Genomic DNA, 27067 nt, shown 5'->3' on the forward strand with positions numbered 1-27067 from the left:
TCTGGCCTGCGGGCCTCCTGTTTGACACCTGTGATTTAGAGCATGTTTTGATGTTGTTCCTGTGTTTTCCTATTCGTTATACAGTTATAAAAAATAAAGAAATACCACTCTATGTTATCGTGTGTTTTTATATTTTGATACATTTCTACAACAAGTAGTGTTTGGGGTACTTTATATCGGGTCAGAATCATCCAGCAAAAGTGATCACGTTACTTTACAGGGCAAAAATGTTGATGGCGGCAGTGAGTAACGAAGTTTCAAACTGCAGACAGCATCTTTAACAGTTGAGTGAATACAGTTTTACTCCTGAATCAACTCACTGTACTATACAAACTCAAGTAAGTGCTATGAAAAAATATATACCATACTTAATTGTCATACTAGTTTAAAATGAATAAAAAAATAAAAACATACAAGCTTTAAAAGTGAATGACTATGATTACACTATATTAGATCAAACTACTTGGCTGGGCCTACGAAGAGTAGGAGTAGGCTAATGATGGCAAAATGAAGCACCGTACAGCAGTGAAGCCCTCAAGAGAAATCCTTTACACACACGTAGGTGCTTCAAAATGATTCATTATCTCGAACCACACTCAAAGCTAGCGAATCATATCCTGGATCAGTCATGCGTTACATCAGCTTTGCTGGCCTTAAACATCACCACTTACTTGCAGTCCATGAACCACTCATTTAAGATACTCAACACATGCTTCAGGGATTCGAGCGGAGGAGAGTACCTCATCTAAGAGTTTATCATTTACTACATTCTCGCTGCCAGAGGTCGCGTTCGGTTTGGATTTATTTTAAAAATAATACATTTTGATAGAAATAGCATAGAGACTCGCTTCTTTTTTGACATACTAAAACAATTGGGCGGTCCACATTAAATCGCATGTTTGACACTGACAAGTAATGTAATCTGTTTAGGGGATAAATTGTATGAAATGTCAATATGTGAATCAATCAGAAATTAGATATGTCATTGATAACAGCGCAGTGAGCATTGTTTGGTAAGCGATTATGAAAACAGCGCAGTGAGCATTGTTTGGTAAGCGATTAGACACGGCACTCCAGAATAAACATCATGAAAAACACGTACTATAGTCTAAAAGGTATTGTCCGTAACTTCAAAATGTTCCAGGTTCTGACGCCATTCTTCTGATATAGACCCTTGTGGCAGTAGCCACTGTAGCCCATGCATTTTTTGGATGCAACTTAAAAGTGTGATAACTCAGCCATTTATGAATATTTTGGGGCTTTCAACCACTCAAAATGCTCAGTAGCGTCAGACATACTCATACACATATAGTTTTTCATTCATTTATTTCCCTGCCACCCTCCGCTTCCCACAAAAATATCCAGGGTAGTGGTACAAGTTGTAAGTAGTGGTACACATGTACCCTCTAGCGGTAAACTTCAATTTATTCCGAGTTTTAAAGCAATTGTTTGTAATTAAGAATGAAGGTCAAAATGAGCCTCTGTGATCTTAAGTAATTGCGGGAAGGAGTTTAAAGTGGTGTTTTTGTTGATATTTGGGGCTCAGGGTCTGGCACGATTCTTATTCTTTAAATGTTATCAAATGTCACACAGTGAAATAAAATGTGCTGCAAAATAAGCTGTCTGTCTATCTATCTATCTATCTATCTATCTATCTATCTATCTATCTATCTATCTATCTATCTATCTATCTATCTATCTATCTATCTATCTATCTATCTATCTATCTATCTATCTATCTATCTATCTATCTATCTATCTATCTATCTATCTATCTATCTATCTATCTATCTATCTATCTATCTATCTATCTATCTATCTATCTATCTATCTATCTATCTATCTATCTATCTATCTACGCACACACCCACGTACGCACACGTTTATTCGAGATATGTCCTATTCACACTCCGTAACGAAAGATGGCAGTAATCCCCACAAATGTTAGCTAACCGACGAAAGAGTAAAGTTGAAAAGCGTGACCCGGCAGTGACGACATCACTACAGGAAAGGAAATTCGTTGTTAGACGAAGAAGAAAAAGCATAAGTTATAACGTACTGTATACTGGAGATTGGGTTTCCCTGTTGCAGCTGTTTTCAAAGTAAGTAGGCATTTCGTAAATTATTTGACATTCTAAATTGTTATCCTACAATTTGTCTCTTTCATGTCGAAATACTGCCGCTCATTCACTCCCAAAAGTGTTGCCATATCACAATATTGTGCTTTGTCCTTAATTATTTGAAGTCTTGTGTAAGAGTATCAGTAGGTCAATAAAACAGGATAAATACATCATACAAAATTTAAGTTGTTTGACCTGGTAATGGAGACTCCCTCATACCATTGATACTTAGTGTTTTGACATTAGGCCTCACGCGCTAGGCCCTTTATACGGTTATTGAAACTAAAATTTCAATGGCTTTTCCCCCCGTCAACCATAGACCGTAAACATTACACGTCTAGTCTAGAAATTAACCAATCACATTTAATTCTGGCGTGAGGTGTTTAGAAAAAGTGCCATAATGGCAAAATGATAGTTCAAGAAAGGCTGTGAACAACTGCACACAATGGGCACAGTGCAAACTATTTTACAGCCGATTTTAGTTCCCCCTTTCCTCAGTGATTCCAACCACAGTTCTGTGTATATCCCGTTTGACAAGCGTGTTGCAAGTAAAATTTTCATTTCTGAATTTATCACACATCTTCCGTTTACATTAGAACCGGGCTATTATTGGGTTGCGACAAGAGTATTGCATAGACAACTGTCTCTATTAATCTGATGTCAGATCAGGATAATAATTGAGTGTGCAAGACAGGGATGCACTCATGTGGTGCACCTGCAAGTGCTTATGTTGTGACAAGCTGGTGATCCATCCATCCAATCCATCCATTATCTGCACATCTTATCCTCAGTAGAGTCGAGGGTGCTGAAGCCCATCCCAGCTGCAGCCGGCACGGGACACCCATAACTGATTGTTAGCCAGTTGCAGGGCATACATACATCGGAACATTTAAACAAGCAGATGGAAAGGGGATCTGTGGGTGCACACAAAATAAGGCTCCACTGTTTGAAAGGGCATGGGAATTTACACTTGGGCAATCCTATTAGAGGCTAATAAATACATGGTCTCGATTCTGGTTTAATGCTGTCAATATTTAAACACACTGAATGAGCCCTGATTAAGTGCGCACATAATGGTGCGAAACTTCAAAAGTGTGAGGGGAGGGGCAAGGGGGCGGCTGATTAACAAAGCAGTGCTAGAAGACATAATTTATAATCAGTGATTTTCATGAGAAGATATTTTTTTTAGGAAAAAGCAAATGTTTCTTTTGCCTACCTTGTCAATAAGCTCATGGACTATTACGGAGTTCTTCTTAATCAAGACAAAACTGATTCATTCAAAGCAACTAAGTTAAGTACTAAGATGCACAGCAATTTATTGTTTGAACGTTTTTTTTTTTAACCAGATAACTGGTACGCTTCATTCACTGATATAAAGGAATAGACATTTTGAAAAATTGACTGACCTCAGAATAGTTCACTAGGATCATTGTCTCAAAGAATAATTGTATTGATTTTGTTTATTTTAATGGTGAAGTAGATTCCTACCTAACTTTAAGTTTGTGACTGTAAATTATTTCACATTTATGTATGATTTATAAACTCACAATTTCATTCTTTAGATAATATACTGTTTGTCCAAGTTAAAATGTATCATAATGAAAAATGGTATGTAAATAAATGTATATATGTTTTTTTTTTTTCAAATGAAGCATTTTATTCTGAATTCAAATTTTAAATCTATGCCCAGAACTAGTTTACTGTAAAACATAAATATTTAGAATGAAATTAAAAATAAATGTTTGTTTCTGTAACATCTGTATATTTGATTGTTCTCATTTTACGTATCCAGAGTGTGGCCTTGGGACAAGCTGACTTCAAAGTTGAAAATTGAGTGCTCCAAATAAGGGAAGTGTCCTCCTGGCGACCAGCAGATCAAATAGTTGAGGCTCAAGTGTCTGGCCATAGTGAGTGAGCAGCCTTCCCTATGTGTGTGACAATGGGCGACATCAGCGACTTGGACCGACAGATTGAACAGCTCAGGCGCTGTGAACTTATTAAGGAAAACGAAGTAAAAGCACTCTGTGCCAAAGCCAGGTAACATTTGTATTTACATTTAGCCACAAAACACAGAACGGAAGAAACCTTTACTATGTTAACGTCCTTTAAGTGTGATTGCTTTTAACTGTATTTTCTCCAACAATTTTGTTCTCTTTTACAAGATTGATAACCGTTGTTATACATGTGATCCTCTGTGGTATAAGGATTTTTTTTTGGAACGATTAGTAAAAAGTCTAAATTTGTGTGACCAAATTAGAGCATATACAGTGGGACTCCGCGATTCGACGTTCGCGGCTTCAGAGCTTCGCGGTCTGTAATGGTTAAAAAAAAAAAATCACTCCCGGGCTGCGTGACAGAGCGAGTTCGTCGGACGCGGCGTCACGCGGCGCGACGCGAGAAAAGGCGGCGGGCGTGATCGGGCTATCCCCGTAACTGGGGGGAGCCCGCTCGTCCGACGACCCCAGTAGCGCGGCGCGACGACAGGTGGCCGTCTGCGCGCGGCGGGCGAAAGGCGGCGGACGTGCGCGGGACCCCCGTAACTGTGTCGGTGTCGTGCGTATCGCGCCCGAAAGTACCTGCGCCGCGGGTTAGGGGCTCGCTCGCGGGAGCGACCGAACGGCACCCGCGGTGTGGCGCAAATAAAAACCCTGTTGTGAATTTGTCGTGAATAATTTTAATGGCACTGCTACAGTTTTGAAAGCTAGCAATGTCCTGTAGACAGGGTAGGAAACAGGCAACGATTTTTTTGGGGCTGTTTCTGTATGTTTTTCCTCTCCGCGCCGTCCTCCCAGAATACCACATGGTTATGCTGTGTGTCAGAATTCTCTCCACTTGGCTTTGTAGAAGGTCATCAGAAGTTTCTGTTCCAGTTTGTAACTCCTGAAAACCAACTTTGTAGTAGTTTCAGCGATTTTGTTTCCTCACATTTTGGAAACTCTGGTGAAAGGCGGGTGCGGCGCTGTCAACTGATCACTTCCTGGTAGTGAGTTGGCTCCGCTCGTTAGAGAAGATGCCTGTTCAACCTAGCAGACCAACATGTGTTATGAGGGTGTGTTGGGAAAGTCTGGCAATATGCCCTGTCAGTAAGAGTTTAATTCCCACCTCAGCACAATATTCCGCATGTACCAAGGTAGGTGAGTGATATTAAGCCCCGACCATGTTTACCGTAAGATGATTGATCAGAGCTGCGGCCATAAGGTGATCACTGCCTGTCATGGCGCCAACCTTTTGATTGACACCGGCAGTTAAGGGATGCTGTCAAGCTGATGGGTGCTGTATGGCCGGGAAAGTGAGAGCTGACTATATATTCGTAGGAAAAAAAATGTTTTGGGAGGAGTTAGGTGAGGCTAAAGAAAACGAGTTCTGGACTGAGTCTCAGGATGGGGAAGCAATCTATCCTTAATGCTATGTTTAGTAAAAAGGAGGCGCTTTCGGGCAGAAAAATTTGAAGACCTCTCAATACACTCAATGTCTTTCTTTAAGAAGGCAGTCTGGGACTTTGAGGTGACCGCGTTCATAAATGCATATCAACTTTTACTTGGCTAACAATTAAAACATCTTTTCAAAATTGTTAGTGTAATAATTGCAATGGATCTATGAAACCTAAAAGTTCACCCACGCCTTGTTAAAACTGCCAGTGTCTTATTTCGATTGGTTGTTGATGACTAAATTATGCTATTGCTTTGTTAGAGAGATCCTGGTTGAAGAAAGCAATGTCCAGAGAGTTGATTCACCTGTTACGGTAAGTGCCATTTTTATTTCTTTCAACAATAAGTAATAACACACATTTAACTTTTGACTTATTTTCTATCTTTCAGGTCTGTGGAGATATACATGGTCAGTTCTATGACTTGAAGGAGCTTTTCAGAGTAAGTTTTTGCATTCAAGACCATTTGGTATGTGCTTAAAATGCGGCTATCACTTTTTGAATATCCATAGCAGGCTATTCTAGCTTGATACTGTCCACCAAGATACAAAGTGTATTCACACTTAAGTTTTGTTTTCACAATGTCACCAGTCACTGAAAAGCATCATGCCACATATCATTAGAAAGCTTGAATTCTTGGGGTTTTAAAATCTAGTCCTCACAAAAAAACTTCACAATCAGTATGAAACAAGATTCCCAAAAACGATAAAGCCGGCAGAGCTCACATATAACGTCTCCTAGGAGTCAGCCATGATAGGATTCCCCGCAAATATTGTGTTGTTAGATTCATGAAAGTGAATCCACCCGTGTGAAATATTTTTTCCAAAACACATTATAATGCTGACGGAAAGGAAAAAAAATACCTGAAAGCATTACTGTATTGTCTGACGATCTTTGTTCTATCCAACTGTTTAGTTTTATTACTCCCTTTTTAAAAAGTAAACAAGACTAGTCAGATCATTTTCAATACATCCGTTGGCCTCTGACCTCTTGATTGACACCGATTATTGTCAATGGCAAGCTTTTTTTACAGTCCTTAGCCAGTACCAACTTTTGATGGGATGTTTTGGGAAGGAAAAAAAAAGTCATGACTAATTCGACTTAAAAAATCTTTAGCCAATAGTGACCGATTCAAATGTGTATTGACACATTGGTTAGCCAATGAATTCCCAACACAAATATGTACACATTTACGGAGTGTGTATTCATATCAAAGCCAAAAATAAACAAAGCCAATCGTGAATCATTCTTATTTTCATTATTATCCAAAAGTGTGCACAACTATGTATTCACTTCTAGCAGGAGAAGTCAAACATTTACAACATATCACGATGTCTATAAGGGCCCGGTCACACAGCCGTTTGCGTCTGAATCACGGCCAGAAATTTCTGCCTGTGAAGCAGACGCTGTTGGACGCTTTGAGATTGCCATATAGACGAGATACAGCAGTGCTTTACACGCGGTCGGAAATTCACACGCGGTTGGCCGCGCGAAAAAGTTTTGCGCTGCTCAAAACTTTAGACCACGTGTTAACCACGGGCGGCACACGAGGTAATGACGCAGAAATGACGCGGAACAACGTGCTCTGGCCGCGGCCAGGGCGTGGTTACACATGGGTAGGACGCGAAATTTCAGCGGGTAATCGTGGGTGGAGCACGGTCATAGCATGTTCTGCGCCTGTATCGCGGTGTTATTACGTGAAATTAGCGTGTTACGCGTGTGACTGTCAAACGCCTTTCTCCGCGTATATACAGCGCGATTTGCCGAGCACACGTCAGTTGTGCTCGAGACGTCAAGGGGTGGACATGGATCCCCGTCACCGTAGTGACGTCGGCTTAATCCATTTTTATTTCTTGACATTTCTTTTCATTTCATAACAAGATAATAAAATAAAAATGAAAAACTATTACAATAATAACATATTGGCTTCTTCGGTGCCATAGCTTGAAATCTTGATCTTCACGGGACTGTGTCTTGAGCGGTTATGATTTCTACAGCCCGGCGTTATGCCGAGAAATGCATCCCTGCCGAGATTTGCATCCCCTCGCTACTAGAACCACTTTTACCTCGTTTTATCTCACTTTTAGTGAATGTAATGGCGAACATATAACCAAATCCACTTCGTCTTGCATTTGTTGGGAATGTAATACAACACAAACCATTCCGTCTTTGTTTTTGTTGTTAACGTAATCGAACGGTAATGCACACCGTATATAAATCACTTTTGAGAACTGTTATGCACTCTACCGTAAAGCTTATTATGCAGAAATAAGCTTTATGGTAGAGTGCATAACAGTTTCAATACAAGCGATTTGAATAGAAAAAGGCAAAATAAACATGTAACCTGCTCAAAAGTGATTTGTATACGGCGTGCATTACCGTTCGATTACATTCACAACAAATACAAAGACGGAATGGTTTAAGTTGTATTACATTCCCAACAAGTGCAAGACGAAGTGGTTTTGGTTATATGTTCGCCATTAAATTCCCTAAAAGTGAGATAAAACGAGGTAAAAGTGGTTGTAGTAGCGAGGGGGGATGCATTTCTCGGCATAACGCCGGCTCGGCAGCTTTTATACCCGTGGTCCACACGAGAAAATGACGTGGAAATTACGCGATGAGGAAGCGGAACAGTCGCCGGCGTCTGTTTTGCGGGCATACCACCGATGAGCAGCGGGTTGGCCAATTTTGCGCCTTTTCCATCGCGGGCAACCACGGGCAAAAAAAAACCCGCAAAATTTTACCCACGATACAGACGCAAACGGCTGTGTGACCGGGCCCTAAATTGGCGAAAATAAAGTAGACGAATGCTAAGTTCCTCTTGGAAAAAAATAGTTTCTGTGCTCCGTCAGTTTAAGAGAAATATTAAAAATGTCTCTTCAGATTATTCATTCAAATAATTAATTGACCCCAACATTAACTACGATATATCACAACAGATATCATGCTAACAATGAAAATAATAATAATTCTTTGCATTGATAGGTATCTGTCTTGTGCGCTATTAGGTTTGCATTTTCATATAATTTTCTCTATATCATTCTACTTTCTATATCAATAATTTGAAAGGTTGTGTTTCTCGCAAAAGTTGCAGTTACCTGACTCTCGCAAAAAGCTGTTTAGTGATCAGTAGTCTCTGTCCATTTACGGTCTTCCAGACATCGCTAGCTGGTCGGTGAGCAGTACCCTTCAAACGGAAATTAAAAACGAATAAGATTGTGGCCCTTTACTGAAATTAGGAAAGGTATGCTAATGCATGGGTATCTTCTCTGTTAACTGTTGAATGAGCGAGAGAGTGGTATTTGTGTGTAGGCACACTGGCCATTTGTCATAGGGAGCTTCTCTGTCACAGCTATGTTCAGTTTTAAGATTAAATAAAATAAAGAGCACATTGTGACCCTAATAGAACAAAATAGACGAATGGAAAGTCAACAAAATAAAATAGGCTTGAAAAATGCACGATATAACAATCTTGCAGTTGTTCTATGATCACAATCTTGCTAATTGATCTCATATATCGCCCACCTATGATGTTGTTTTATTTTCAAAACAGGTTGGTGGTGATGTCCCAGAGACGAATTACCTCTTCATGGGTGACTTTGTAGACCGGGGCTTCTACAGTGTTGAAACGTTCCTTCTTCTGCTAGCTCTTAAGGTACAATTTCCTGTTAGAGTTACTAATTGCAAACAAGATTGGTGACAGCAAATACCCCTGTCTCACGCCTTTTACTCCACTGAAAAAAATCTGAGTCCTGACCATCTTAAGTAACTTTTGATCTTTAAGAAAGCAACCCACTTGACAATTACATTCTCCAAATCTAATTTCTATAAATATAATTCTAATAAGGCATCGGTTCACTCTCTCAAATTACTTCTTATCATCAAAGCTAAGAAGCACTGAGGGCTGTTCATCATTAATTTCTTCTGACTGTAGATTTACTGTAAATCTTTTTATTTGTTCCTTGGCATGCAAAACCGTGATGATCTTTTCCAACCAATAGGTTGGCGAGTTTCCTGGTTTTAAAATTTAGTTGTACACTCTATAAAGCAAGGTGTTTTCACTCTTTAAAAGCTTTGTTTTTCTTTTACCTAAAACATCTGTTCTTTATTTTTATTCTGTTCCACTTTAGTTGTTCTAATCTAAATTTTTCCAAAAGGTTCTACCACTATTTTACCAAATAATCTTGACCAGCCCTTCTTCCAGATTTACACTTTGAGGCCTCCTGATGACAAAATTCCCTTCTTTTTGTTGTTCGGCCATCCTTTTATAAACTTTGCCCGGATCTAAAAAATTTTGGAGGATTTAGGCTCCCAACTTAAAGGACAAACCAGCTGTTTTCACTCACTCTAACTCATTTTGCTACTTTCTCTGTGCATTTTGAAGTGTGTCTTTGTACTTACCATGCTTAGTGGGGAAGTATACCTACTCAAGATTCCTTCCATACTTACCTAACTCTTTGGTTTACTCAGTTTTACTCTTGGGGTTAAAAGCCAAAGTGAAATGGAACGCAAAAAGCATAATGACATCTGCAAACTGTCATCTGTTCTAACTGCACGATTGGTTCTTCAGATGATTTAAACTGCACTCTGAAGTTCCGGTTGCACGATTGACCAGGCTCTACTCTAACAAGGTTCAATGTCTTTTGAGTTCGCAATAGATTGGAAAAATCTGGGTTGCACGGAGGTAGAAAAAAAAATACATTTTTCCCAAATGAAAACGTTTAAGAATTCCCCTATTTCCTCAGCCTCTTCATGGCTGTCTGTTTCCCAAACTTAAACATGTTTCCCTGGCACGATACTAACTTCATGCTACATTATAAATTTTAACCCCTTTGTTTTTGTCACATTTTCAGGTCCGTTACCCAGACAGGATAACTTTGATTCGGGGAAACCATGAGTCTCGACAAATCACCCAGGTTTATGGTTTTTATGATGAGTGCCTTAGAAAATATGGCTCTGTCACGGTCTGGAGGTACTGCACTGAGATTTTTGACTATCTGTCACTTTCTGCTATCATTGATGGCAAGGTGAGATACAAGTTTGTATATTCTAAGTTACTGTTTTTTCATTGCTGTTTATATATATCAGAAAACTTTTTAAAGCAACAAAGCCTACACTTTATGTGTTTACTCTGCATGCGTTTGCATTATTTGTTATGGTCAAACAAGTTAGACACCTCGGCACACAAGTTGGTCATGCTTTTGTTTCATCTGGAGGGACGAAAGCATGACCAACTTGGGTTTCAGGTGCCTAACTTGTTTGGGTGTTTGGGCAATTGGGTTGGCCATGGTCCAAAAATGTTTGTGTGGTTTTTTTTTTTATGCTATTTATTTCTCTTTTATTTTTTTTTGTTATTGTATGTGTGTGTCTTGCTCTCGGTCACCCCTCTTTAGGGATATGACCAAGGTAGATAGATAGATGGATAGTTATGGTCTTAAACTTGCAGACATTAGTGGTGTTGGTGATTTCTGATTCTGGGATTCATCATAGTTGTGACGATAATTAATCTGAATCTTTCATAAATGAACACATTTCGATAGTTTAAAAAAATGTCAACTAAACTTAGGATTTAAATTCTGTTTTCACCCAAACACGACAAACGGGGATGCGCGCATACCTATGTAAACAAACAGTTCCTCATTCAAACACAGATGTGTTGACATAGCAAACGACTTCTGTGATGTAAAAAAAACAATATATAAAAAAATTCTTACTCCAAAACAATTGGTTTCAAAGATTACCTTTTCAGTGTTATTGTGAATTACATTAAATTTTTGCTTAGCAGCACCTGGTTATTCTCTCTAAAATAGAAGCAGATTGGCTTGTAAATTAATTTACATCAGAACCACATAGACAAGATTGTCGGGGGTTAAAGTAAGCTTAGGTTATTAAAAAGTAACAATAGGAACACATTTACTCAATTATATTTACTTGACTACGTTTTGGGAAATTTGGTTCTTCTAGTATTTTTAAATCCCTATACTTATACTCTTACTTGAGTAAATTTGTAAAGAAAAACGGTACTTTTACTCCGCTACATTAGGCAACATTGAAATTGTTACTTAATAAATCCCTTCCACGTAAGTACGTGTTTGTCTTTATTATGACAAGGACTTCCGCGAGCCTCTACCATGTTTAATCAATCAAACGTAGCAGCTTATTCACGTGACCATATTGAACTTCAGCGGGGGTAAAAATTGTTTACGGATGAAACAGATTGAAAATGTCCCTAAGCAATCCCGAATATGAAAACAGAAGAAGAAGAGCACCCTTGGCCTCACATCAAAAGCACGTTCCCCTTAAAAAGGGTGCCAAACACCCACCACAATATGCAATGTCTCCTTTGTGTGCTTAAACTAACGGAGATTTCTGCATTAAAGAATTCAACATCGAACTTGAGTAAACAAGTAGCGCCCAGTTTGCTAAATTCCAATTTTAACTGGACTTTGGTTTTATTTGGTATTTTTTACTTGCTTGTTTTATTTTTGGTTTATTGTTGTTTGATATAATGTGTACAGCGAACTTGGGTGTCCTGAAAGCTGCTTTGAAGTAAACTAATATTATTATCATCACCCATCTAGCGTCTTTGAATCAAGCTTGCTGTTTGAAAATTTTATTTTACATTAAATACATATATAGGAAGGCTTTTTTTACTGTGCTGTATGCACAGTGCATAGAAATTTAGCCTCACACAGAAACACACATATCTATATATCTATAATATACAGTGAAGAAAATAAGTATTTGAAAGCCCTGCTATTTTGCTTTTTTTCCCCCACTTAGAAATCATGGAGCGGTCTGAATCTTTCATCGTAGGTGCATGTCCACTGAGAGAGATGAACTAAAAAGAAAAATCTAGAAATCACAATGCATGATTTTTAACGATTTATTTGTATGGTATAACTGCAAACAAGTATTTGAACACATGAGAAAATGAATGTTAATATTTGGTACAGTAGCGTTTGTTTGCTATTACGGAGGTGAAACGTTTACTGTAGTCTTTCACCAGGTTTGCACACACTGCAGGAGGGATCTTGGCCCACTCCTTCACACAGATCTCCTCTAGATCAGTCAGGTTTCTGGGCTGTTACTGAGAAACACGGAGTTTGAGCTCACACCAAAGATTTTCATTCGGGTTCAGGCCTGGAGACTGCCTGGGCATTGCTAGAACCTTGATATGCTTTTTACAGAGACACTCTTCGGTTTTCCTAGCTATGTGCTTCGGGTCGTTGTCGTATTGGAAGACCCAGCCACGACCCATCTTCAATGCTCTGACTGAGGGAAGGAGGTGGTTTCCTAAAATCTCACATTACACAGCCCCCAGTCATCCTCTTTAATGCAGTGCACTCGTCCTGTCCCATGTGCAGAAAAACACCCGCAAAGCACGTTTCACAGTAGGGATGGTGTTCTTTGGATTGTACTCTTCATTCTTCCTCCAAACACGCTTTGTGGAATTATGACCAAAAAGTTCTATTTAGGTCTCATCTGACCACAAAACTTTCTCCGATGACTCCTCTGTATCATCCAAATGGTCATATGCAAACTTAAGACGGGCCTTTACATGTGCTGGTGTAAGCAAGGGAGCCTTTCATTCCATGCATGATTTCAAATCATGACGTCTTCGAGTATTACCAGTGTTTGAAATAATGTCTGCCCGGACGCCCGGGGCGTGCATCTTTTACGTCGGGCGTACAACTTACACAACGTCTCCGCCCGGGTCTCTGACAACGTTTAAAAAAAAATTGTTCATTTATTTATTTTTTTTTTTTTAAATCAAACGTTTGCTTTATTCCGATTTCGAAATCTGCGTTAAGTTTGGGAATTTCGGTTCGTTTAGCAATTTGCATACTCGGCAGCCGATCAGAATAATTTCGTGCTTCCGGACTTTCCCGAGCGTTATAAGGTCGTGCATTTGTATATCATTTTCCAAAGTAGACGCACAGAGAACACAAGAAAAATGCATAAGTGGTTAGGAATCAAACCAAAACCTCAGCCCCAGAAGAAATATTCAAAGCAACATTTATGACGCTACAAAACGTAAATGTACATTAAAAGCATCGTGGAAAGAGGAGTTCACGTGGCTTGTAGCAGACAACGTAACGCAAACATTGCATGAATGAAGAAGAGTAAATGCACGTACATATTGATGGCAGATGGAAAACAGCGATGTCATATACATGCAATGAATGTTATTAGAAGATTTATAATAAACTTAATTTTAAAGTGTTGTTTTGTTATATATTCTGATTATGAATCCTTAATACTTTGCAACAATGTTTTTTATTTTTCGGGTTTTTTTTTTTGCTATTAGTCGTCTTATTGTGTTTCAAGTTGGGAAAAAGGGGCAGGCAACTTTTTAGAGTTGTCTGCCCTAGTCTCCGGTAACTTTTTGTCACACGAGTTTCAGACACTGGTATTACCTATAGCAGGGGTCGGGAACCTTTTTGACTCAAAGAGCCATAAAAGCAAAAAATATTAATTTTATTTTGGGAAAGAGCCACACCATATATTATGAGACAAATTTACTAAATTGCTAAACCCGCGCCCCAGACAAAAGCTTAGTCTTCAGCACATTTATTTTTGATGATTTGATAAAAATTATGAAAAGAGAATAATGCCAGAGCCCCTGTCCCAAAATCAACAAACATACCACTTTAAACTTGTCTCTTTCTTGCAATGACTCAAGATTGGTTAAACTCCTTTTGACCCTTTTTTATCATACATATTGGTTTCAAAACCAGATGCAAGCATTTATTTTGTAAAAACGTCACAACATTCTGAGAATACGGAGCCTTATGTGCTTACCTTTGGCGAGAGATGGGAAGGAGTGCTTGTACTTTTTGCATAGCTCCACCCATCCCTCCCACTCACCCAATCAAATGACTAAGTTCTCTTCCGGTGTTTTGGCGTATTTACAGTTCTGTGGATTCATCATAAGGTATCTGAACACTGAACACAGATTACATAGTGAACTTTTATATAAAGGATTCTTTAGCGTTGTACAGCTAAAACGAGTTTTTTTTTCCCCCATTTTTTTGTGTGACACCTTGACTGTAAATTGTAGTGAAAAACGTGCCATATATATACTGCGAAGTAATCATTCATTAGTAAGTTTCGGTTTGGCTTTGCGTGTAACTTAATAGGATAGACGAAACAAGTTTTGGACAAGATGGAGAAATTTTGCATGCAATCAAATCTGTCCCTGAGCCACAGATACTCGTAGAAAGAGCCATATATGGCTCGCGAGCCATAGGTTCCCGACCCCTGACCTATAGTAACCTTGGAAACAGTGGTCCCAGCTCTTTTCAGGTCATTGATGAACTCCTGTTGTGTAGTTTCGGGCTGATTTCTCACGTTTCTTTGAATCATTGAGACCCAATGAGGTGATATCTTGCTTTCCTCAGATATTACTGTGTTTGTTTGCTATATGTGATATTAAACTGAAATTGCTGATCCAAACAACCAATGATTTATAAAGGAAAATCTTGAAAATGATCAGGGGTGCCCAAACTTTGGCATACAACGTTATATGGGGTCGGCTGAGTGGTTTGCATGTCCGCTGCACAGTTCTGTGGTCACGGGATTAAATCCAGCTACCAGCCTCCCTGTGCCGAGTTTGCATGTTCTCCCCTTGCTTGCATGGTTTTACTCGGGGCACTCCAGCTTGCTCCCACATTCCAAACACATGTATGTCAGGTCAATTGTCCAGTCCAATTTGTCCCTAGGTGTTATTGAGCAAGTGAATTGTCTGTCCCTGTGTGCCCTGCGACTGGCTGGCAACAAATTCAGGGTGTCCCCTGTTAACTGCCCGGAGATGGCTGGGATAGACTCCAGCACCTCTGCAACCCTAGAAAGGATAAGCAGTGCAGATGATGGATGGATGAATATTTTATATATATCTCATCCCATCTCATTAGCTGCACCGCTTATCCTCAGTAGGGTCGCGGAAGTGCTGGAGCCCAACCTAGCAAGCAGTGGGCAGGGGACACCCTGAACTAGTTGCCAGCCAATCGCAGGGCACACAGGGACAGACAACTCGCTCGCTCATTCACACCTAGGGACAATTTGGACCGGCCAATCCACCTGAAATGCACGTCTTTGGAATGTGGGAGGAAACCGGAGTGCCCGGAGGAAACCCACGCAAGCACGCGGAGAACATACAATCTCCGCACAGGAAGGCCAGTAGCTGGATTTGAACCCACACAGGAGGTTCCCAAGACCTTAGAACTGTGCCGCACACGCGCTAACCACTGCCCCGCCGTGCTGCCCCTCAATTTCAGCTTGAGATTGAGTAAATGAAAGCAAGCGTGCAAATGAGCTTGAGTTATTACCAAGAGAGAGGAAGAGTATTATTCAAGGGGGGACGGGGTAGTTTGCTTTAAAAAATATATTATTATTGTATATATTTGTTTATCACTAAGACCTTAAAATACAGACAAACATGTGTGGTTTACTTTAATTATCACCTGCACCGTTAGACTACGTAGCTACGGGACCTCTCTTACCTATGTGCCTACATCAATGTTGCCGCGCAAGGTTTCGGCTCCCAAGACCTTAGAACTGTGCCGCACACGCGCTAACCACTGTGCTGCCGTGCTGCCATTTTATATACATGTGTGTATATATATAATATATATATATATATATATATATATATATATATATATATATATATATATACTCTACCGCTTGGTGCTACATGTGCTTAATTTACTTATTTGATTCATACTATTTTTAATGTTTATAAAAATACCTTGAATTTACGTTGATTATTTTAATCTACTTTTAGATAAAGTATTTTTTGTTGATTAGATGGACTTTGAAAATTTGATTTGATTGGTTGTTGAAAAGAAATTAATATGACGTTGCTACAGTTACTCAGTACTTGAGTAACTTTTTATTGAGTAAGTATTTTCTTTTACTCGAGTATTTGGATGACTACTTTTACTTCTAATTGAGTAATATTATTCTGAAGTAAATGTACATTTACTTGAGTAATTATTTTGGGCTACTATACCCACCTCTGGTCATTTTAAACCTTCTAGCTGCTAACTTGGCAATGAAAATATGTGCTGAATCCAGGCCAGAAACCCAAAACTAAAGATGATGTTCAAGCCCGTTTGGATTAACACCATTCCAAAAATCTTTTATGACCTAACAATGAAATATTGTTATCAAATGTTGAATTTAGTTATTTTTGTCCCCAGATATTTTGTGTGCACGGTGGACTATCTCCTTCCATCCAGACACTGGATCAGATTAGGACTATTGACAGAAAACAGGAAGTGCCGCATGATGGACCTATGTGTGATCTTCTTTGGTCTGACCCAGAAGGTATTTGGGCACCATCCTCATTTAATCAACAATGCTCATACAAACACTATCCGTTTCCCCTAGTTTTCACATTAATTTCCTTTTTTAGATTTTATAAAGTATGTGCATTAGAAATCAAATTTACTAGAAAATCGCAATGATCCATCACTGGTAAGTTATTTTTAGAACGTGCCTGCTGACTACTCAGGTGTTCTTAGGGGGCTAAGTGGTGCCTGGGAGAACCACACGGATTTAACCAACTAGTCAGTCATCCGGACATTAAGATCATCAATCTAAAACAAAACAAAAAACATTGTCCGTTTATTTATGTTGGTCAGTCAATGGCTATTTCTGTTGAACTTGGTTTATCAGATCTAATACTTTGATATCCCAACAGAATGGGAAGATTCTAATAAATTTTAAATAGCGTGTGCAAACATGCCTATTTTTGTTCCTATCTTAAAATTGTGCCCGTTCCGGCAGGGTTTCGCTCTGCATGTCAATGCAAAGAAGTCACTGCAAGTCAAGTGCACTTGTGTTTATGGAAAGCATTTTTTACATATCACAACTATATATTAAAAAAAAAACATAATAATGAAAGTTCTGATGGAAATGCATCCTTTCACAAAAATATATTTTTCTAAGAGGTTTTCTTGGAAATGGGTATTTTCAAGGAACTCAGCAATGTTCTGTTGTTGTTTACCACACAATGGTAAAAGCTAGAAACAAACTTTTTTTCTAACGGAAGATGAAGTTTTAAGCTGTCTTTTTGATGTGTCTTTTGCCTATATAGCTAGATTTTTTGTAGGCTTTCAAAATTTAGTCAAAATGGCAAAATTTGTCTGGCACGGGAATTCCCATTTGAGAGATACATCTGGCACTGAATGAGTTTAAGTTGGTGACATTTGTATCCAGTCTTGAGCCTTATTGTTCACTAAACAAATACTTAAAATAAATTTAACATATTTGACTTGATTTCTTAAACTATTAACCAAAGAATTAGAAAATATTAGATTCACAATTACCTTTTAACAGTAGCATCCGAGTCATTAGTCAGGTTACATGCCCACAATCAAGCAACATGATCTCTTAGGCATGAACAATCCAGAACAAACTGGTTTGGATGACGTCAAGCACACTGTCTGGCAGTAAACTTCATTATTTGGCTTATATCCCAAGCAGAATATTACTTAAAGTAAACAATGACATTTTCATAACACTCTTCTGGTTCCGAGTAAAGTCAACAAGGCTAAAGACGATTCGGATCAAGCTAAAAAGAAAGAAAAAAAAAAGACTAGTTCAACTACAACCACCTTGTCATACATGACATAGCAACAAATAAAATTGTTTGAGCGAGGAGGAAACGTCTATGGCTAGGTTCACACTGCAAGGAAATCTTTTTTTTTTTTTTTCACAGACTCGACCTTTATCCGATCTGTTAGTCCACCTGAATGGCACATATTGTCTTTTTAACACCAGACCCAAGCCACTTTAGTATGTACTCCTAAATCCCATACGTATCTGATCTTTTGGAATGCAACTGCTGTCTGAACGGTCAAGGTGCAATCATGTGACCTGCATATTATCAATATATCGCATACCTAACTTTTCTACCTTCAACTGGGCAGGAGTAATTAGGGAAATAAACAACAACAGCGAATGAAAACAAGGAATGTCATTGAATCACACATTAATGGAAGAATAACACTTGTCTATTTTGAAACTCAAAATACAGCCAACATCGGATCGAGGGTTCACAACATGTCGCTTGAGTTCATTCTTAAAGCGATAGTATTCTTTAGTGGTAGTTAACAATAGTTACATAAACATCCCACCACACACAGTATTCAATAGGGGAAAGCGCGGTTTTAGATTGATTTAATATTTTGGGGGACAATGCTTCGCTGTTTACATCCATGAGTACTTCCTCAAACAGTGTCGCATGCGTGGCAGTGATGGCGCGTTCACAGAGAAATATGAAGTCAGACCAGTCGCGTTTAGTTGGTAAAGTGAACGATCTCACAAAAACATCAGATTTTACCCAAAAAATCGGGATTGAACATTAAGCTCAGTGGCGATGACTCCAGGTTATCTTGAAGAATTTGAAGGTAATCCTCCTTCTTTATTATCCCATTTACTCTCTGTAAAGCACCAGTTCCATTTGCAGCCAAACAGCCCCACAACATAATACTACCACCACTGTGCTTGACGGTAGGCATGGTTCACTTGGGGTTAAAGGCCTCACCTTTTCTCCTCCAAACATATTGCTGGGCATTGTGGCTAAATAGCTCGATTTTTGATTCGTCTGACCACAGAACTTTCCTCCAGAAGGTATTATCTTTGTCCATGTGATCAGCAGCAAACTTCAGTCGAACCTTAAGGTGCCGCTTTTGGAGCAAGGGCTTCTTTCTTGGGCGGTAGCATCTCAGTCCATTGAGATGCAAAACACTCTTGACTGTGGACACTGACACCTGTGTTTCACCAGCTTCTGATTCTTGATAGATCTGCTTTTTGGTGATTCTCTGTTGAATCTTCGCCCTCCTGACCAATTATCTCTTAGCAGCAGGTGATAGCTTGCGTTTTAGTGCCATGCACTTTGTACTTACAAATAATTGTTTGCACTGTCGCTCTTGGGACCTGCAGCTGCTTTGAAATGGCTCCAAGTGACTTTCCTGAATTGTTCAAGTCAATGATTCGCTTTTTCAGATGAATGTTGAGCTTTGACTTTCCCATTGTAGCATTTGTTGGCGTTGCATCCAATGAGCCTTATTTAAATGGCCTCTGAGAAGTCACCAGCTGTAGTCACCCATAATCACTCACAAGAAGTTAAGAGGCCATGCTATGAAGCTCATTTCACTGACACAACTTTTTAAGTCACCAAAATTGCGAATATGTGTTGCTGTATGTATATTTTTGACCCAGCAGATTTGATCACTTATTCTATTAACCGATAATAAAGTCATAAAAGAACCAAACCTCATGAATGAATGTGTGACAAATAACGGTTCCAATCACTCTAACACAGAAAAATGAGAGTTGTAGAAATAACTGGAAACTCAAGAGAGCCATGACCTTATGTTATTAACTGTATGTAAGCTTTTGACCACAACTGTGCATCTCATCTTGAAGGAAATTTAAAATAAAAATAGAAAACACGGTATACATTCCCGCATATCTTAGTCACCTTCATGTAAATCCGTAATGGCATAAAAGTGTTATTCAGAAAACTCTTGCATAAAGGTCATGCAAGGTAAAAGAAGGACTGTTCTTATTTATTTTATTCATCTTGTACTTTTAGCCTGTCATCTGTGTATCTTCAGTGTGTGTTGGGCTACGTGTTTGCAGAAATTAGCAGTTAACTGCCTTTACCGGTTAGCTCATATAAGTTTGTAGTGATGGGAATTCTACTACTCCTATCTTAAAGCTACTTTGTAAGCAAAAGGTTCGTTTCAAGCTTAAATCTGTTTGGAAAGCAAATGCAATTTTGATTATTTATATACATAGGTAGAAATGTTGTAATTTAGATGAGAATCTTTACATATTTTTCCTTTAAATTAAAATGGTAAGTTTTCTGTTAACTTCTTAACATATTCCCTAAATTTCTTCCCAATGAAAATGCATCATAAGTACTTGCTGCTGTTCCATTCATTCCAATTCCTCCTCCATAGCTAAGCGAGTCGGCTTTTGGTAGAAAACTCCCCGACTGAAAAAGGCCTCACTCTGGCCCTGTGTGTGGAACCCCTGTTTTCACACATTAATTTGTTTTACTGGTTTTCTTGTGTATAATGTGTTGGCTTTTTCAGTTGGAAATTTAATGTTCGGTTGTATATATGGTACAACTTGACAAGTTACAAAACACCTTTACAAGTCTTTTTTTCAACTCTAAAGGGTGGAATGATAAGACCTAAATGTGAAAAGGAATTCCATAATGACCGAATATGGACTCCAGTAAAGTGGCCTTTGTAGCCAAATTTATAGCATAGTATTAGCTTAAGTACCGTATGTGCAGCATTTAAAAAATTGTGAACATTCCTTCAGTCCAGCCCTCGGAATTTTAGCCAATTTATTTTATCTGGCCCGCCGTCCATTCGACTTTGACACCCCTGATTTAGAAATAACGCTTTTAAGTACTTCATTTTTACTTCTCATCGTTGATATTTATGCACGGAATATATTTTTAAAGTGATTCTAATGACTGAAACGATGTAAACACTTTATCTTAAAGCCTATTACAATGAATATTATAATGTACTTTTGGAATTTCTGTGTCCGTTTCAGACACGACTGGATGGGGTGTGAGCCCGAGAGGTGCTGGGTACCTGTTCGGCAGTGATGTAGTGGCCCAGTTCAATGCTGCCAATGATATTCACATGATTTGCCGAGCACATCAGCTTGTCATGGAAGGCTATAAGTGGCACTTCAATGAAACTGTGCTCACTGTGTGGTCAGCACCCAACTACTGCTACAGGTAAGAGTTATCTATGTAAGAGCACATAAAAAACACATGAAATATTATTAAATACAAACACAAAACAATTTCCGCTTTTTACACACTGAACAGATTTAAAGTCGAACAACACAAAATCCCTGGAAATGCAAAACAATAAAATGAAAATTAAAAATATTAACTCATCAGTGCGATAAAAAAAAATAAAAAATGAAAAAAAAAACCAATTTAGATACAGATCCTCCGAAAAACGTGCAAAAAGTATGGGTACAATGGGTGGTTAGCATGTAGCCGCACGGTGCAGAGGTCCAGGGTTCAATTCCAGCTGCCGTGGCCTTCCCATGACAGGTATGCATGTTCTCCCCGTGCCTGTGTGGGTTTCCTCATGGTGCTCTGGTTTACTCCCTTATTCCAAAAACATGTCAGATTAATCAGCCGGCCCAAATTGTCCCAAGGTGTGAATGAGCGAGTGAATTGTCTGTTGATTTGTGCCCTGCAACTGGCTGGCATCCGGTTCAGGGTGTTCCCTGCCCACAGCCCGAAGATGGCTGGGCTCCAGCACCCCCACGACCCTGGTGAGGATAAGTCAAGTCAAGTCACGTCATGTTTATTTTATAGCCCTTAATCGCAAAGAGTCTCAAAGGGCTGCACAGGACACAGATTATTGCAAACCACAGACTAATTATGACACCCCTGATCTAAAACCTACATCATGGCAAGGAAAAACTCAAAAACCTAAACATGAGAAAAATGAAGAACCCTCGAGAAGGGGCCGCACATGAGGTAATCCCCTTTCCAGGATGACCAGGCTGATATGGATGTTGCAATAACAAATAATACACAGATATTGTCAACTTAAAATATAGGTTATTCAGATGTTATAAAATAGAAATATGTTTTAAGCCTAGATTTAAACAGAGAGAAAAAAGAAAGGTCACAGAGTGAAAGAGAGAGAAGAAAGGTGAAAGAAAGGGAAAGTAAAAAAGACAGATAAAAAAGAAAAACCAAGAAGGAAATACAGAAATCAAGCAAAAAGAGAATGAAAGGAAATGAAAAAGGAGAGAAACACGTAGGAAGTTGGGTTAATTTGACTCGGTTAACCACAGAAAAAAATCATTTTACTAGAAAATTACAATGACCCAGCCCCGGTTGGATGTTTTCAGAATGGGTCCGCAGACACCTCAACTGTCCTCAAAGGGAACCCAGGTGCCTGGGGGCGCCGGGTTGGAGACCAGGGATTTTATTTTAAATTTAGCCTAGTGCTTAGTATAAGATTAAGCAACACCTACTGTGAGTAAATAGGTGCCACATTTTTATTTGTAAGTTTTTTTTTTATCACTTATTAAGGGGAATTGCAATCCTTAGTAATGTAGAAGTTGCCATATTCTTGTTTTTTTCTGCAGTATTTTTCTTGTAGTATATCTGTAGTACATTTTGTAATATTTCCATTGTAGGAGTTTTGTAGGATTTCAGTAGTTTTGTTGTTTTATTCCTGCAGTAGTGTTTTTTTAAGCATTTCTTTCGTAAATAATTAAGAAAGATTCTAAAGGAACTTTTTGTCTTGTTTATTTGGTAAGTAAAATGAGAATTTTTACTTTAATAATCTTAGTTTTTGTTTTTATATATATATATATATATATAGAGAGAGAGAGAGACTCTCAGTGCGGTTACTGGGTGGTCAGCACGCAGCCCCACGGCTGTGGAGGTTCAGGGTTCAAGTCCAGCCTCCCTGTGTGAAACTTGCATGTTTTCCCCGTGGGTGGGTGTGTGTGTGTGTGAGAGAGATGGCATGCACGTGTGTCCGATTCTTAGTTCAGGTTGTTGGGTGGGGGAAATAGAGGCCATTTCATGTCTTTATTGTATTGTAACACTTTGAATTGCAATTTGTTTCCTCAAAGGTCTTCACAAATAAGGTTTGATTGCTTGATTGATTGAAAGCAGAGGCGATTTTGGGTTCAGAGCTTTGGGGGTGCTGAGCACCCACAGTGTTTGGCTGGTTACTATCAGTATTGTTTGATTTTCATTTTACTTAGTGATTTAGGATCATTCAGCACTATTCGAGAGTGTCACTTCCCATTAGAGAACATCTCATTTGATTTCAAAGTCAAGTCATGTTTATTTGTATAGCCCATGGGTCGGCAACCTATGACACGCGTGCCAGCAGTGGAACGTGAGGGGTTAACCAGTGGCCCACGAGCGCACGGCAAAATAATAATTATTTTTTTTAAATGCGCATTTTTACCGAAAATTTAGACATTGTCAGTTGCGCGCCGTGTTTACGGTAGCGCCCCTCCTCCTCTGCTTCGTGTGTCAGTGTGTGTTTGCGCGGCGCCTCGCAGAGTAGAGATCCGTGTTTTAACCCAGCCAACGAAACACACATGCGCGCGATAAATAAACGAATCATGACGGCTCCTCTAGCAAAAACATCTCGTTCTTTCCAGCCAGCCTGGACAGAGGAACGGGTTTTTGTGCAAAAATAAAATACTGCTGTTTTGTGCATTATGCCTCGAGAGCGTTGTACCTCGCACAGCAAGTGTTAAATGTCATTACAAGACGAAACATGAACATGAATTCAAGGATGAGTCTGACATGGCGGAGACATTAAAACGCGCAGTGTCCAGGTATGGCTAATAAACATAGACTGTGAAAACCTTTGTCACCGCTAAAAACACCACCACTGATGCAAGTTATCGCATTGCTTACTGCATAGCAAAGCACAAAAGACCATTTACTCATGGCGAATATTTTTAAGATGTGTGCGTGCGCGCACATGCTTTGCTGCTGTTATTTCAAGTTTTGATATTTTCTGCAACAAGATATCATTGATGAATTGTATGGTAGCTGTCCATAGCACTTGTTTTTTTTTATTGTAGTTCAATGTTAATGTAGAATGGTTAATTCTGGTTCATTCTTGTGGTAAAAAGTTGAAGTCATGGATGGCTACAGGCTTTTCCCCTTTTTTTTTTAATATTCATTTTTTAGTTAATTGATGAACAAGAATAGTGGAAGATAAATTGGTGAGTTATACGATTTCAATGTATATCCATGTTGTATATTTTGACTGGTGTACAATGACGGCTCTGTTGGATATACACTGAAAAAAACGCACCGATTTACAAGTAATTTTGAATGTGGCACTCCACACCAAAAAAGTTGCTGACCCCTGGTATAGCCCTTAGTCACAAAGAGTCTCAAAGGAGTGCACAGGCCACAGATTATTGCAAACCACTGACCACTATAAGCAGTGCAGTAAATGGATGGATGGTAGTAAAACAAAAAGCAAAAGATCAGCAAGTCTCTAAGATTTAAAGATTGACTGCACAGAGCAATCAATATAATTAAAATGAGTCAAAATTTAGCTCATTTTTTTGCTTTTTATACATACAGTACTTTCTTTGTTTTTTGTCTTTTGTATTGAACTAAATTGTTGACCAACTCCTATGAAGCCCTTTTCGTGTTTGTAAACAAGTGTGACGTATTAAAGCTGCATGTGCATTGTTGATGCAGAATGGCAGAATCCATGTCAGTTTACTGCAGCCCATAGACACAAAACAATCGTAGATCATAGATAGGAAAAGCTCAAATTACCACTGAGTATGGGCTATCAGCAAGATGGCAACTTTATTTCAGTCATCAAAATAAAAATAAAAGAGGAACCTTCTTTTGATCGGCGCAGGATATTTTCTTTTTGAACGTACTGGAAAAAATTGAAAAATTGTTCCTAAAAGTGATAGAAAATTGCTTGAATTTGGCCAGGAAAAAGGTGTACAAACCCTGAATTTTAATCAGTGATATATCTTGACTGATTAAACATTGCACAAATACAGTACTTTTTTATTTATTGTGCAACCCTATCCCTCACTATAGCTGTGCACCTTTTGGTTGGGAAAAATGGCACATGCAAGTGTGGTGTTGTGGAATTTTGGTCTTATGCCAACCACATCATCTTTTTGTCTTACAGATGTGGTAATGTGGCAGCCATTTTGGAGCTGGATGAACACTTACAGCGAGAGTTCATTATATTTGAAGCAGCACCACAGGAAACAAGAGGCATTCCATCAAAGAAGCCTGTTGCAGATTATTTCCTGTGAATCTTGTTCAGTGAAAACTGTAGTTTGACTGAAAACACAGACCTGGTTAAAAACTATCAATTCTTGTTTGTCCTTTGCTTTTATGTTCAACTCCTCCTGTATTCATTATTTTTGTTAGTTCATTTGTAAGATGCCACGATAGCGGTTTTCTTTCTTTTTAATGAAAACTTTGGGTAGGTTTTGCAATTATTTTCTAATGTGACATTTGACAGGCTGGCCAAAATGAGGCACTGTTTTCTCATTGGTAATTTTTTAATCTCCGTAGTTCTATATCCATTTTGACATTGTGGAATTAAACAATTTTCTATTGGTGTTTTTTCTAAATAAAAGGCACGAGTGCAGACATTTAAATGGAATTCTGCTTTTCTTCCCTTTTTTTTTTTGCAATGCTCACATACACTAGACCTACCTAGTTTCCTGGTTCCACACTTTTTACTCTTTGGTGATGTGAATAAACAAACACCAGAAAATTTGACAAGGTCATTGTGATCAAAAAGTTACATTTATGTCACGCTTTCAATGGATGCATTATTCAGGGTTCATGCGGTTACTTGATATCCTCGAACATGCTTGAATTTTAACGTGTTTAAGGATAGAAAAGTGCTTGATATTTTGGTTAAGTGCTTGAACTTGTTGCCATGTTCAAGTCTGCTTAGAAATTTTGCTGACACTTCTCTGGTGTCTTTGGTTAGCTAATGCATTTATTCCCTCATGATAGATTGCAGCTGATATTAGTTTGTACAGCATTGTCTTCTGAAACATCTGTTTGTGTCCGAGTTAAGTCAAGTATATTTGTATTGCCCCTATTCATAAGCAGTCTCAAGAAGACTGGTGCATGCTACACCGAAAGAGGGGACTATGAAATGTGTATTAGTGCAAACATAATGTATCTATTAAAGATATTTTTATGGGCCATGCAAAACATTAAACTTGTTTCCGGATGGTAAATTGTAATGGGAAGAACTTCCTGCAACTGAAAATGTAAGCTACATATGTCATTTGTACCCTATGCCTACATTGGGAGATTTTTTTCTCAAAAACAAATTCGCTATTTACTCAAGTTTTACTTGATAAGTGCACACGCAAGATTAAAAATTGCAAATGTAAATTGCATGTATATTTTTTGTTCTGCAAAATACATGATCGACAACTGATGTTTCCTTTAATGGCGCTGAAAAACATGGAAAGTTTGCCTTAAGTCCTTCAACAGTGTTTGAATTTAGCCATGAAAAGAGATTACGAACCCTAGATCAGTTATGGAGAGCATCCCGGGACGTCTAATGCACTATTTTTGTCCGCAGCTATCTACATAAATATCTCATAATGTTCATCTTCAAAAGCAAATGGACCTGCCCTGTCTGAAAAGATTAAGCTTAAATTATCATGTCGCCAAAATGACAGTATGAAGTTTTTATTTGTTGGCTCATTCATTTCAATGAAATGTTTTCTGTTATTTTTTTTATTCTATATTTTCCAATATCTTCAAGTTTAAACATGTTTTAAATCTTTTTTTCTTCAAAATAAAAGTAATACAATGCCAGAAATGTCCTGCCAGTGGACGAAACGTATTATGGTGATATTGTTTTCAATTGTGATCTCATTAATTATATCTTTTTGTATGTTTGTGTGTCTGTCCACACAAGAAAAGGGGGAAGAAGTTTAGATATGA

At 38.6% G+C, this 27067-nt stretch overlaps 1 protein-coding gene across 1 annotated transcript; it reads left to right on the forward strand.

Annotated features, from left to right (window-relative positions):
* Positions 1 to 1978: 1978 nt before the first annotated feature.
* LOC148373240 (serine/threonine-protein phosphatase 4 catalytic subunit B) lies at positions 1979 to 25754 on the forward strand. The gene is made up of 9 exons (XM_088337801.1): positions 1979 to 2102; positions 3913 to 4157; positions 5811 to 5862; positions 5939 to 5989; positions 9101 to 9202; positions 10401 to 10574; positions 16755 to 16881; positions 21139 to 21328; positions 25269 to 25754. The coding sequence occupies exons 2-9, from the start codon at positions 4048 to 4050 to the stop codon at positions 25396 to 25398; spliced, it is 936 nt and encodes a 311-aa protein (XP_088193927.1). The 5' UTR covers positions 1979 to 2102; positions 3913 to 4047; the 3' UTR covers positions 25399 to 25754.
* Positions 25755 to 27067: the final 1313 nt, after the last annotated feature.

The sequence above is a fragment of the Urocampus carinirostris genome, chromosome 1, assembly GCF_059441175.1.
Source record: "Urocampus carinirostris isolate Australia breed hairy pipefish chromosome 1, RoL_Ucar_1.0, whole genome shotgun sequence".
NCBI lineage: Eukaryota > Metazoa > Chordata > Actinopteri > Syngnathiformes > Syngnathidae > Urocampus > Urocampus carinirostris.

Coding starts and splice junctions, on each gene's coding strand:
- LOC148373240 (XM_088337801.1), top strand. CDS start 4,048: ATGTGTGTGACAATGGGCGACATCAGCGACTTGGACCGACAGATTGAA. Junction 5,863..5,938: donor GAGTTGATTCACCTGTTACG/GTAAGTGCCATT, acceptor TCTATCTTTCAG/GTCTGTGGAGATATACATGG. Junction 16,882..21,138: donor TCTTTGGTCTGACCCAGAAG/GTATTTGGGCAC, acceptor TGTCCGTTTCAG/ACACGACTGGATGGGGTGTG.